The sequence below is a fragment of the Hippocampus bargibanti genome, linkage group LG20 (assembly GCF_051943395.1).
Source record: "Hippocampus bargibanti isolate YZ-2025 linkage group LG20, ASM5194339v1, whole genome shotgun sequence".
Taxonomy (NCBI): domain Eukaryota; kingdom Metazoa; phylum Chordata; class Actinopteri; order Syngnathiformes; family Syngnathidae; genus Hippocampus; species Hippocampus bargibanti.
In genome coordinates, this window is record NC_142753.1 from 2,285,048 (window position 1) to 2,297,661 (window position 12,614).

Below are 12,614 nucleotides of genomic sequence, written 5' to 3' on the forward strand. Positions count from 1 at the left end.
GTGAATGTCGTTGTCAAATGCAATCAATCATTTGAGAACATGTACATGACAAATTAGTAGGGAGGACTACAACGTGGCCCAATAAATAATGTTGACCCCTCATTCATGACATGTCCAGTGTACGTTTCCTAAAATGGCTCGCGTGTCCTTTTCCAGGTAAATACAATGGGATACTTGCATCTGCTGACCACATCTGCTTTGGTTCTGTTGTTGGCCTCGCATCTGAGCGAAGCTCATGGCCACTCACATGACCACCACCATCATGGCCACGCCCACCACCATCATGACCACGGCCATGGAGATGACCACAACCATCATCATCACAGCCACTCGCACGGGCCGGAGGCAAAGATGTTCCACGGCGCCAGCAAGTGGAGCGCCGAGGCCAACCTCCCAACAGAGGAGGGGCAAGCAGGGGAACAATGGCACGACGGCCATGACGATGACCACAGCGGGCACCTGCATCACGGTAATGAAAACATGCAAGCGGAAAACTATGACGACCGCCATTTGGATGACTGGGGGCAAAACATTGATGGGGGTCACGCCGATGACCACGAGTATCTCAGTACCACTGAGCAGGTTGAGGACCACCATGACACCAATGAGCAAGAGTGGCCTGATGACCTGGACTATGTCAACGACCAAGACCGGCTCGACGAGCAAAATCACCACTATTATCTCGGCCATAGCGCCGATGCAGATGACCGTCAGCGGTTGGATGACCAAGGTCACGCCCATGACCTAAGCCCCACCGATGACCACGGTTATGTCGATAACGACCGTGCACACGGTGATGACCATGTGCATGCATGGGCGCCGGCATGCCGATGACCTTGTCAGTGCGGCATGTTTTCAGAATCGATTATTCCATCCACGCCACGAATGGAATCATTGCACCAAAGAAACGTAGTTTTTAATTGATTGTTGCTTCTTTGGTCGTGTTTGATGCTCAAACAGCAGTTGATGGATCCGGCGTGAGAGTCGTTTTGGGTGACTTGGTCTGCGCACAAAATGAAATGAATCATTGTTGTACCTTTCAGAGCACGCGCACGCCAGTTTCCACGGGCACCAGCACGCTCGGCCGCACAGCCACGGTGATGAGCGCGGCGGATCGGTGGAGCCCAAGCGTGACGTGCTGGAGCTGTGGATGCAGGTGGGACACCCCCCCGCCCCCGAAGTCAACGCGAAAACAATCTGACCCTGACCTCCCCTTCCTGCTCTCAGGCCATCGGCGCCACGCTGCTCATTAGCGCGGCGCCGTTCCTCATCCTGTTCCTGATCCCGGTTCAGTCCAACAGCGAGCAGCACCAGAGTTTGCTTAAGGTGCTGCTGAGCTTTGCGTCGGGGGGCCTGCTGGGCGACGCCTTCCTTCACCTCATCCCGCACGCTTTGGGTATGTCGCGCGCAACTCGCCGTCTGAATGACGAGCGAGAAGGTTTGAAAGCTGACCTTGTGTCGATGCCGCAGAGCCGCACGCTCACCATGGCGACGCCACCGAGGAGTCGCACGGTCACGGCCACTCGCACGGTAAGTCGCGTGGCCCCCATTTTTTTTTTTTACAACTTGCTTGTTTAAGACGCAACGGTGCCGGTTTTGCTTCCACAGGCGCCGCCCACGATCACATGATGTCGGTGGGCCTGTGGGTACTGGGTGGCATCGTGGCCTTTTTGATCGTGGAGAAGTTTGTGCGCTTTCTGAAGGGAGGACACTCTCACGGGCACTCGCATAGTAAGAAAAAAACTCCTCCGAGCTCATCTATCATTTGAACTTTTTCGTTGTTGTTGTTTTTTAAAGCTCCTGCCAAGGAGAAGGACAGCGATGAAGACAAGAAGGTACCAAAAAAGAAGAAGGTGCAGAAGAGTGCTGGTGAGCAATGTTCCATTTAATTTTTCATGTGTCTGAGCAGACACACAAGCTCCCTGAGCACACTGAGGACCACTGTGAGCAACATGATGTGTGATGTGTCGTTCGCGAACGAGCTGGAAATGGGAGCAGACTTTTTTTTGTCCTCTATTCCCGGCCCCCAGTCTTCGGTTAAAGCCGCACGTGATTGGTCGATATCCGTGATAGAGGGGGGGAGAACGACAGACACGCGCAGCAGTGAGGAGCTATCATACTCGTCGGTATGATAGCATTATTAATATGAAAAGCAAATTAGTGACAGCTGATCATCAGACCAGGGAAAGTGAAAGTTCGTGGATGCTCTCTGTGCATATATAAATCAAGCCATATAAATAAAAATATTTGATACTGTGTATTTTTTACATGAGTAATTTGTTTTTCACGTAATTTTACATGATTTTTGGTAGTTAATTAATTTAAGCAACAAAAAACAAACAAACTGGGGAGCCAAAAGAGCCGGGAATCTTTTTAGTGAGCCGAGCCAAAAGAACCGGCTCTCTGAAAAGAGCCGGAATTCCCATCAGTAATGTGTACGCTGTGGCCACACACCAGTTTCATGCAAGTATCACGGCGCATATGGGCAAGGCACATTTGCGCCGTTCTGCTTCGATTGGCTGGACACCTGTCACTCATTGAGTTACATTGCAAAATGTGCACTGCATAGATGTTCTTGTGCGCTGAGCATGTGCAAGCGGTGCGTGATTGCTTAGAGGGAACATTGCTGGTGAGTATTTAGCTGGCCATCTTGTTTTTTGTTTTTGTTTTTTTGCCGCGGGTGGGCCACATTGTAGTCACGGTTTCCTCTTGGGGGCCTTTGTGAATTTGGGAAGCCATTAGAATGTTTAAAACCCTCAACATAATAATAATCCTTTCATTTCCAAGTGCCTTTCAAAACTCTCAAAGTCACTTTACAGTCACAGGATAAGTTTTTCTGTGGGTGAGCAGCGGTAGCCACAACCGCCAGCGTTCACTCAACTCATATGTAACTCAAATGGATAGAAAGCTAGCTAGCTAGCTAGCTAGCCAATCGATAGCCAACAGATACCTAGCTAGATAGCCAGCCAGCTAGATAGTGACTAGATAGATAGCTATATTACATAGAGAGTGCACAAAAACTAGTTTTCAAAATAATGACTGTTATTGTGGTTTACATTGGGACAGTTTGAATTTTTGGTTGGGACTTTAGCGAGGATGATGTAATGTCACGTTTGATTAGAATTTGCGGGCCGAATAAAATGATGTGGCAGCCCAGATTTGGCTCCAGGGCCTTGACTTGGACACCATCGCGCGTTGACCTTTTTCTTCCTTTTCTTCGACGCAGACATCAAGGTGTCAGGTTACCTCAACCTGGCGGCCGACTTCACTCACAACTTCACGGATGGCTTGGCCATCGGCGCGTCTTTCCTGGTGGGTCCGGCGGTGGGCGCCGTCACCACCGTGACCATCCTGCTGCACGAGGTTCCGCACGAGATCGGAGACTTTGCCATCCTGGTCCAATCTGGTTGCACCAAGAGGAAGGTGGGTCCAGGCAGTTTGACCTTTGACCCCGGTTGCCACCCTCCATTTGACTTGTGTATGACATTTTGTCCCACCCGGTCAGGCCATGTCGCTACAACTGGTCACCGCTGCGGGGGCGCTGGCCGGCACCGCCTGCTCGCTTCTGGCCGAAGGTGTGGGCGCGGCCGCCACCGCTTGGATCCTGCCCTTCACGGCGGGGGGCTTCATTTACATCGCCACAGTGACGGTCCTCCCGGAGCTTCTGGCCGGCCGCTCCGCTTTCGGACAGTCGCTGATGGAGATTCTGGCCCTGCTGTTCGGCGTCGGCATGATGGTTCTGATCGCAGAGTACGAGTGAAAAAGACAAGAGCGCTTCAAATGACATCTTTTTGTTGTGGTTTGGATTCTTTGTGGATGGGGGGCAGGCGGGGGGGCTTCGGCCCCCAGATGGGAACGCAAAGGAAATGAACTGATGGACACACCTGGGGAGGACTTCCACTTTTTCACACACCGTACGTTGTTTTTGTTCAAAGTCGCAGCTTGGTTTACAGCACAAAATGTCCGCATACCTGAAGAGGTCAAAGGTCAGACTCAGTATGCGCAATGACTTGTGTCGTGGATACTTTTTGGTTTGCGGCCTCCTTACATAAATGATCAAGCGTAAGTGGGCGCAGAGGACCGGCCGAGTTGCTTGTGAGCAACTGGGAAATCGGCACACAACCCGCCACTTGTATGTAACGGTGATCAACAATTTTCTACTTCTTCTTTTTCCTTTCCTCTGCTATTCATAAATTTGCAGCTGTGAATTGGGAATTTCTCCAATGTGAGACTGATCAAGGCGATCTGATCTGAACAATAAAGGCCGTTGTCGATTTTTGCTGCGGTCGCAAATATCACAACATAATCCATTTTCAACTCGTTTGTGGGGTTTAAACTTGGGTTCAGTGTTTCAGATGAGGATTTTCAACTCAAAATGTTTTGAAGTAGTGGAACGGCACCCGACAGCCACCTTGCTAACAGCTATTTTACCTTCAGGCTAACGATGGGCTGTCACTGAAGTTAGCCAAGCAGTTGGTTTGGTTTTCTTTGCGCTTTTATTTCCTGGGCGCATCACTCCTGCGATCTGCTCAAGCCCGAGCCGTCATCACCGGACTGTCCCATCTGTCTGTCAGGATTATCGGTGAATGGGAACAGGCTCTCCGGAGTTTCCTTGGGCAAGGTTCTCATCCACACCCCCACAAAGAAGTAGAGAAGTGGGTTGATGGCGCTTTTGATGAAAGCCATGCCTCGAACGAGGGGCACCCACGTCTTGACCAGCGTGTGGTTTCCATCCGCTATTTTGAGGAGGAGCAGAACGTGGTACAGGGCCCACCACAGGAAGAAGGTGGCCACCATCACGCTCAGGACACCCCATATAGGGTGCGCCCGATGCCCACCCTGGCCAGGATGTAGCAGCTCAGGATGACCGGAAAGGGGAGGAGTAAGGCCAACAGAAAGCGCACAACGTAGAGTGCCTTGATCCCATCGAATTGGCACTTATTGTATTATTATTCGAATTGGCCTTGTTGTACAGTAGCTTCTGTTTGGAGAAGAAGAGCCAGCTGAAGGCTCAGACCCACACGCATGCGGGCACCGCTCGGGCGGCACCTGTGCTGTGGTGGCGACGGGTGAACACCGGTAGCTGGTCACAGAGGGCCCGGTCCAGGTTGATGACGGCCAGCATGAAGACGGAGCAAAACATGTTGCCGTGCTTGAAGAAGCCGCTGAGCTTGCAGACGAACAAGTCGAAGGGCCAGTGGCCCAGGAGCAGCTTCTTGACCAGCGAGAAGATTTGGGTGATGCAGAATATGAGGTCCGCCGTTGCAAAGTTGACCAGCCGCACGTTCATGACATTTGCCTAAAGGAGGGGAGCATGCGGGATAACACGCAAGCACCCATTAGAGAACAGTCCTTGTCAAATGTATTCCATGTAGAACAGAAGACATTTCTTTCCTCTTGATCACAGTGCATTAAAAATACAAATTGCTAAAAATGAAGGGAGCAACACTGAACTGTTTCAAAAAAAATCTAAAAATAGCAATCAGTAAGTGGATGGCTCTTGTGGGTGCAATATTTAATTCGCGTGTAGATATAACACAGCTTTGAAATGGCGGGCCCGGCAGGTGTTGTGGTCAAAATGAGTTTAGTTGCGTTTGTTTGACTGCGAGATTCTGGATGTGATTGGACCCACCCGTGACCACCGACGTGACAGCTCAGCAATTGTTGACAAAATGAGTCTTTCATTTTGGAGGGGAAATCGCAAAGATTTTTGTCGAAATTGGTGAGACTTACTGACTGCAAAGTCTCTCCCGGACAGCAGGGGGCGCTACGAAGCCAGACGACCCAAGGTGCCTCCTTGAATGAATCTTTTCGATGACAATTTAGTTTTAATCACGGCGTTCTGTGACAAGTGGCAAATGTTTGTCAATAAAGATGAAGTGGAACCACTTTAAAAACATATTCTACTCAACTTTATTTATTTAAAAGACTACTTCTAAATTAAAGTGGAACTAAAACTAGCTGGCTATCTATTTTCTATTGTTAGGTTAGAATATTACAAGCTAATATTAGTTAACAGTTACTGTTAACAGTTACATTTAATATTTTAACAATTTTGAACGGAATTAAATATTTAACTTATTTTGCAATGTTTTAACCTAACAATTGGCACGTTCGTTGTGAGAGGGATGACCAAAAAGCCGGCAAGTTACTCACAGATAATTTATTCCTAACAATTTGATCTAATACAGAATTCTGGGTCTCAGCTCCCTGACAAAAAAATATTCGAGTGCCCTCAAATCAGTACGAGAGACGAAAGACGAAGACTGAGTCTGAGAGCCCAGCTTTAAATATGTACCACATGCATATTCAAATTTGGCCCACATAAAGAAATCAAGTTCCCCATTTGGTCCTTGCTGGGATCTGGTTTCACGTCTATGTTCCCAAGGTATTTCCCCACCTCTAGGCAGGATGGAAGGTAGATCAAAAGTTGCGTCCTGCCGAATCTGTGTTTGGTCACTTCCTTTCATCTGTGTTGTCCAGTGTTTGGCCATGTTGTTGTTTCACACTTCCTTTGTGTCTGCCAGCTGGCCCCCCTTCGATCTCCTGGCACCTGAAACATGTCTCCTGTATTTTACAAGCAAAGCAATAGTTATACTGATTAAACTTAATATTTTTCTTGAGCAATGTTTAATATGGCTAAATAAATGTATCTATTTCCTTCAGTATCTATTTTCTGTCTATTAGCTAGCTATCTAGCTGGCCAGCTATTAGCTAACGATGAAAAGGTTTCTTCAGCCGTCATCTGTACTTCTTTGAAGGAGTCAGACGTCTTTAGTTTGCTGACGAAGTTTCTTGGATAAGAAGCGAAACGGCCAACACCTTCAAAGAAGTATAGATGACGGCTGAAGAAACCTTTTCATCGATGGTCTTGTATGACTGAGAGCTTACACAGACGTATTGCTGCCAACTTTGGGAGAGACATCATTCTGCTGGTACGTAACTTAGAAAAGGCCACTTTTAAATTAGCTGACTTAAAGAACCACCTCAGATTCAATCTTCGATGTAGACTGAGCCGAGCCGTTAATCCCTAAATGCTTGAAGCAAGCACCTGTGAAACCTGGATATTACTGGACAGTAGGTCGAGATATATATATATATATATATATATATATATATATATATATATATATATATATATATAAAATCCTCGTCTCACCCACCATGGGTGGTGTCTGTCCCCCATTTTTTTAGCTCGGGTCCTCTACCAGAGGCCAGGAAGCTTGAGGGTTCTGCGCAGTATCCGTGCTGTTCCCAGAACTGTGCTTTTCTGGACCGAGATAACTGATGTTGTTCCCGGGATCTGTTGCAACCACTCGTCGAGTTTGGAGGTCACTGCCCCGAGTGCTCCGACCACCACAAGCACGACTGTCACCTTTACCTCCCAGGCTCTCTCCACCTCCTCTCTGAGCCCTTGGTATTTCTCCATTTTCTCATGTTCCTTCTTTGTGATGTTTCCATCACTCTGGACCGCTACATCCACGACAACGGCTTTCCTTTGCCCTTTATCTATGACCACGATATCTGGTTGGTTGGCCATTACCATCTTGTCAGTCTGCATCTGGAAGTCCCACAGGATTTTTGCTCGGTCATTCTCTACTACCTTGGGAGGTGTTACCCATTTTTTTTGACCTTGGGGTTTCCAGTCCATACTCCGCACAGATGTTTCGATAGACTATGCCAGCCACCTGGTTATGGCGCTCCATGTAGGCTTTCCCTGCCAGCATCTTACACCCTGCAGTTATGTGTTGCATTGTCTCATGTGCCTCTTTGCACAACCTACACCTTGGGTCTTGCCTGGTGTGGTATATCCGTGCCTCTATGGCTCTGGTGTTCAGGGCCTGCTCTTGAGCAGCCAGGATGAGTGCCTCTGTGCTGTCCTTTAGGCCAGCCCCTCTAGCCACTGATAGGACTTCTTGAGATCAGCCACTTCTGTTATGGTTCGATATATATATATATATATATATCGCATCTCTCTCATCTCATTTTCCATACCGCTTATTCCTCATTAGGGTCGCGGGGGTTGCTGGAGCCTATCTCAGCTGTCTTCGGGCACGAGGGGGAGACACCCTGAATTGGTTGCCAGCCAATCGCAGGGCACACAAAGACGTACAACAGTCACTCTCACACTCACACCTAGGGACAATTTGGAGTAGTCAATCTGCCTGCCATGCATGTTTTTGGAGTGTGGGAGGAAACCGGAGTACCCGGAGAAAACCCACGCGGGTCCGGGGAGAACATGCAAACTCCACACAGGGAGGACGGACCGGGACGCGAACCGGCGACCTCTGCACTGTGAAGCCGGTGTGCTAACCACTTGACTACCGGGCCGCCGCCCCTATATATATATATATATATATATATATATATATATATATATATATATATATATATATATATATATATATATATATATATTGAGTGAACGCTGGTGCGTGTGGCTGCCGCTGCTCACCCACAGGAAAAAAACTGATCCTATGACGGTAAAGTGACCATGAGAGTTTTGAAAGGCGCTTATAAATGTAATGTATTATTATTATTATTATTAAGATATATACTGGAGACAACGCGGTATACATCTTTACCTTTGAACATCTAATGGATGCAAAACAGTCTTCTTACTATACAATAGGACCTTGGCTTACGAACTTAATTAGTTCCCAGACAGAGTGTGTAAAAATTAATTTCCCATGGGAAACCATTAAAATGAGAATAATAGGCACCCCATAATACATAATTTTCTACTTTCTAATTTTCTAAGCCTTAAAACTACACAAAATATACCTTATTTTATAATAAATGTGCTATAGTATTATGATTAAAGAAATAAACTGTACTGTACAATAAAGTCATTTTATTTACCTTTGTGATGGTCGTTAATGGCTTGATGGAATGGAGTGTCCGGTTTCCTCAGCATTAAACACTTGATGAGGAACATAGGCTTCTTTCACCATCTTGAGGAATGATCCCTTGTAGGTGCTTTCTCTGTGATAATTGTATCTAGTTCTTCATCAATTGTGATCTGTTTAGCTGGCTTGATAGCTTTTTGCACTAAGTGTACAGATGACTTGTGCGGGTTATTTGTGGAGCCTTATTGATGGGATATTTTAACCTTCCAGTCTACACTCTGCTTTTGAACAAAGTTGAAATGGGTCCAAATTTCACAGTTTTCTATCAATTTTCTCACCATTTCATTTGTTTTTTTTTTGTTTCAAGCTCTGTTCTCTCCCTTTCGTGTGTGTGTGTGTTTTCTCACACTCTCTCTGTCTGCCTGTCTCTTTAACGTTTAACCCCCCCCCCCCCGCTGGGTTCTTGACCAATCACAATCACGTGGCTTTAACCGAAGACGCCATTTTGTTTCTTGGAGAACGGCCTCACTCTCTCTCTGTTTGTGAGCCCATCCCCCACTGCTATGTGCTTGACCAATCACGTGGCATTAACGGAAGACTGGGGGCGGGGAATAGAGGGCAAAAACAGTGACCACCATTTTCTTGTTAGAACGGGCTCGTTCGCGAATGACACATCACTCATTGTGGCAGCTCCGTGTCGATCCGGAAAAACAGTTCGTGTGCCAAGGTAAAATGTTCATAAATGTAACGTTCGTAAAACGAAAAGTTCGCAAGCCAAGGGGTTGGTAAACAAAGGTTTCACCGTATTGTCGTTTTTATTTGACAGTATTTTGCAGTCCCATGTGGGACTGGCTCTCGACAGACTCTTCGTTGCTCTGCCCCGGCTGTCCATCAACATCGTCGGCCAGAGCTCGCTTGTAGAGGCCCGTCAAAGACTTTTTGAAGCGGCCCTTCATCTTGAGGCCCACCAGGAAGTAGAGAAGTGGGTTGACGCAACTGTTGAAGTAGGCCACACCCTTGGCGGCCGGCAGCCACGTCTTGACCAGCGAGCTTTTGCCGTCCATCATCCTGAGCATCAGCAGGCCGTGGTACGGGGCCCAGCACAGGAAGAAGGCCACCACTAGCAGGGCCAGCACCCGCAGGGGGCGGGACTTGCCCGACAGGCGGATGCGGCGGATGCCCGCCCCGGCCACGACGTAGCAGCCCAGGATGACCAAGAAGGGCAAGGCGAAACCACACAGGAAGCGTATGAAGTAAAGTGCCGTCCTGGCGTCTGCGTCCCGGACCTCCTCCACCGTGCACTTGCTCAGGTTCTTGGCGTCCAGAAACACTTGCCGGTAGAAGAAGTAAGGCGCGCTGAAGACCCCCGCCGCCGCCCACACGCACGCCGCTACCGCTTGGGCGGCGCGCACCGTGCGGCGGCGCCGGGTGAACACCGGCAACCAGACGCACACGGCGCGGTCCAGGCTGATGACGGCCAGCATGAAGACGGAGCAAAACATGTTGGCGTACTTGAAGAAGCCGTTGAACTTGCAGATGAACAAGCCGAAGGGCCAGTGGTCCAGGAACAGCTTCTTGACCAGCGAGAAGATTCGGGTGAAACAGAAAACGATGTCGGCCACGGCCAGGTTGACCAGCCACACATTCATCACGTTTGCCTGAAGGGGTGGGACGCTCAAATGAACACAGGTATTGATCCGGCAATAAGATTTTCATCACAACAGACAACAACCGGCTAAAAAAAAAAAAGACATCCGTCCATCTGTCCGTCCACCTTGAGCTTGACACCCGCCACCCAGATGACCAGAGAGTTGCCCGGAATGCCCAGCAGGATGGTGAGCGTGTTGAGGATGATTGACAGCGTGTCCACGTTGCCTCCTCGACTCGCCTTGGCCGCCAGGACGCTCAGGGAGGCGTTGAGGAGACAATACGACGGTGGCTCGCCGGAGACCATCTTGGGAACTCATCAAGAGACAAAAAACTTGTCAAAAGTCACGTGACTCATGACGTCGGTGATTTGACCCACATTTGCCCTGAAATTTGAGGCCTGCCTCTGTGAAAGACACATACCACCTCACCCCCCATCTCATTTCATCATGACATTGCGTTCACTTCCTCATTTTGTGAAAAGGGAAGGCCGACCGACTCTTCACTTGGGTCACGCACACAAAATAAAAAAAACTATTCAAAATTGAAGAATTACAACGCCAGTCTGTCAGAGCAAAAATGGATCGCTATCGATTGCCCGGCAATCGCCAAGCACTTTAGAGACTCAATCGAACTGTTTCAGTTTACACTTTTGGACATTTTGAATCAAATAAAGCTGCAGAAGTTCATTGGAACAAGTCTGCGTACGTGTTTGTGTGTTGTCGGAAAAATGATGAAGCACAAATAGACCAGGCTATTATTAGTCCTGCAATAGCGGAATTCCGCCAAATCCTCAAATCTTGATCGCTGTCCTGTGATCAGCCGCACATCACAATTCGACATCGATCCTCAATTATTTTCTTATCTTTTTTTGTTTGTAATTATGACAGATACAAAACAATGCTGTGTTGAAGGAAAACAAAGATAAAACATTTTTTTTCTGGCCTTAGCAAAAAAAAGGAAAATAAAACAACAAAAATATGAATTTATTCCGAAAAAAAAATTCCACCGTATGTGTCATTGTGGAAAGAGAAAATTCAGCAATCAACATGCAGAACAACGCGGTGTAAATCAAATTTGGGGAAAACTATCTTTTCGCAGGAGGAGAGGGACACCCTGCACCGGTTGACAACCAATCGCGAGGCTCACAGAGATGAAACGATCATTTGAGCTGTCAATCACACTGACAGACAATTTGAAGTCCTGTCAACCTGTCAGGATTATTATTTTTTTGGAGGGGGAGTGGGAGTGGAAATCAAACCGTGCACCCTATTGCGAGGTGTGGAAACATTTACAGCCAGAAAATCCAGCGTTGTTGTCAGTAAGTACTCTATTTGCGTGATAAGGTAACATCCGACTAACGACCGAGTTCCGTTCCGAGCAAACGTCGCAAGTCAAAATGGTCGTAAGTCGAAATCCATTCAAAATTTTGAATAGAAACTCGGAGGCTAAATGACACGCAATCCCACCCCCCTCTTCTGGTGCCATCACACAGGTGATTGCTGCGCAAGAGTGAGATGCTGGCTGGCCAAAATTGTTGTACGCGTTGCCAACCTGCTAGTGTGTTGCGATGCCAGGCGTAGAATTAACATTTTAAAAATAGGCTCTGTAGGTCATAAGTACGGGTGGTCGTAAGTCAAGCCGTAAGTCGGATGTTACCTGTAATTATAAGGGGAAAAAAATCCGAAGTACAAGCTTAAAAAATATTGGAATGAGAAGAACTATTGACCGATTGTCACTTACTAGAATGACAGAAATCAGGTCGGACGTCCAGTCAATGCGACAAACACGGAGTGAAGACACGCACAGACACACAAGTACACTCATTTTGATACTTCCCCTTTTGTGTCATGTGTTCCATACACACACGCATACATCGGCGAGTCGTTTGCACCATAAATAGATTTACAAAGCAAATGAGTAGAGCGCTATTTGATTTTTATTATATATTTTGCTTCCTACACTGTACAACTAAGGAAAAGATGAGCTTTTAATGCTAAATCAGAAATTGGAAAGAAAAAAATCAAGTCATGTCAGATTGTCATCTGCCTCGTTCGTGTCTGCCATGTTTGTTGACTTGTTTTAAAAAGAGATGCAAAGTCGTTTCATTTTGTTCCA

At 47.5% G+C, this 12,614-nt stretch overlaps 2 protein-coding genes and 1 pseudogene across 3 annotated transcripts; 1 reads left to right on the plus strand and 2 right to left on the minus strand.

Annotated features, from left to right (window-relative positions):
- The first annotated feature begins 475 nt into the window (after positions 1-475).
- slc39a7 (solute carrier family 39 member 7) lies at positions 476-4,255 on the plus strand. The gene is made up of 8 exons (XM_089023784.1): positions 476-793; positions 1,044-1,156; positions 1,228-1,396; positions 1,471-1,530; positions 1,609-1,731; positions 1,798-1,869; positions 3,227-3,423; positions 3,506-4,255. Exons 1-8 carry the CDS (start codon positions 481-483, stop codon positions 3,758-3,760), a joined length of 1,302 nt encoding a protein of 433 aa, XP_088879910.1. The 5' UTR covers positions 476-480; the 3' UTR covers positions 3,761-4,255.
- Positions 3,807-5,793, minus strand: LOC148882682 (C3a anaphylatoxin chemotactic receptor-like; annotated as a pseudogene). Its single transcript, XR_016118666.1, has 2 exons — positions 5,734-5,793; positions 3,807-5,299 (listed from the first exon to the last, which is right to left on the minus strand). The product of XR_016118666.1 is annotated as a C3a anaphylatoxin chemotactic receptor-like (transcript).
- A 3,789-nt stretch (positions 5,794-9,582) lies between these two features.
- Positions 9,583-12,300, minus strand: LOC148882683 (C3a anaphylatoxin chemotactic receptor-like). The gene is made up of 3 exons (XM_088986850.1): positions 12,240-12,300; positions 10,624-10,811; positions 9,583-10,507 (listed from the first exon to the last, which is right to left on the minus strand). The coding sequence occupies exons 2-3, from the start codon at positions 10,801-10,803 to the stop codon at positions 9,665-9,667; spliced, it is 1,023 nt and encodes a 340-aa protein (XP_088842976.1). The 5' UTR covers positions 10,804-10,811; positions 12,240-12,300; the 3' UTR covers positions 9,583-9,664.
- Positions 12,301-12,614: the final 314 nt, after the last annotated feature.

Bases quoted from the DNA above. Each gene is read 5' to 3' on its own strand.
- slc39a7 (XM_089023784.1), top strand. From the start codon at position 481: ATGCAAGCGGAAAACTATGACGACCGCCATTTGGATGACTGGGGGCAA. The intron at 1,157-1,227 runs GTGGGACACCCC...TCCTGCTCTCAG, and splicing joins TGCTGGAGCTGTGGATGCAG to GCCATCGGCGCCACGCTGCT. The intron at 1,531-1,608 runs GTAAGTCGCGTG...TTGCTTCCACAG, and splicing joins CGGTCACGGCCACTCGCACG to GCGCCGCCCACGATCACATG.
- LOC148882683 (XM_088986850.1), bottom strand. From the start codon at position 10,803: ATGGTCTCCGGCGAGCCACCGTCGTATTGTCTCCTCAACGCCTCCCTG. The intron at 10,508-10,623 runs GTGGACGGACAG...CCACCCCTTCAG, and splicing joins TGGCGGGTGTCAAGCTCAAG to GCAAACGTGATGAATGTGTG.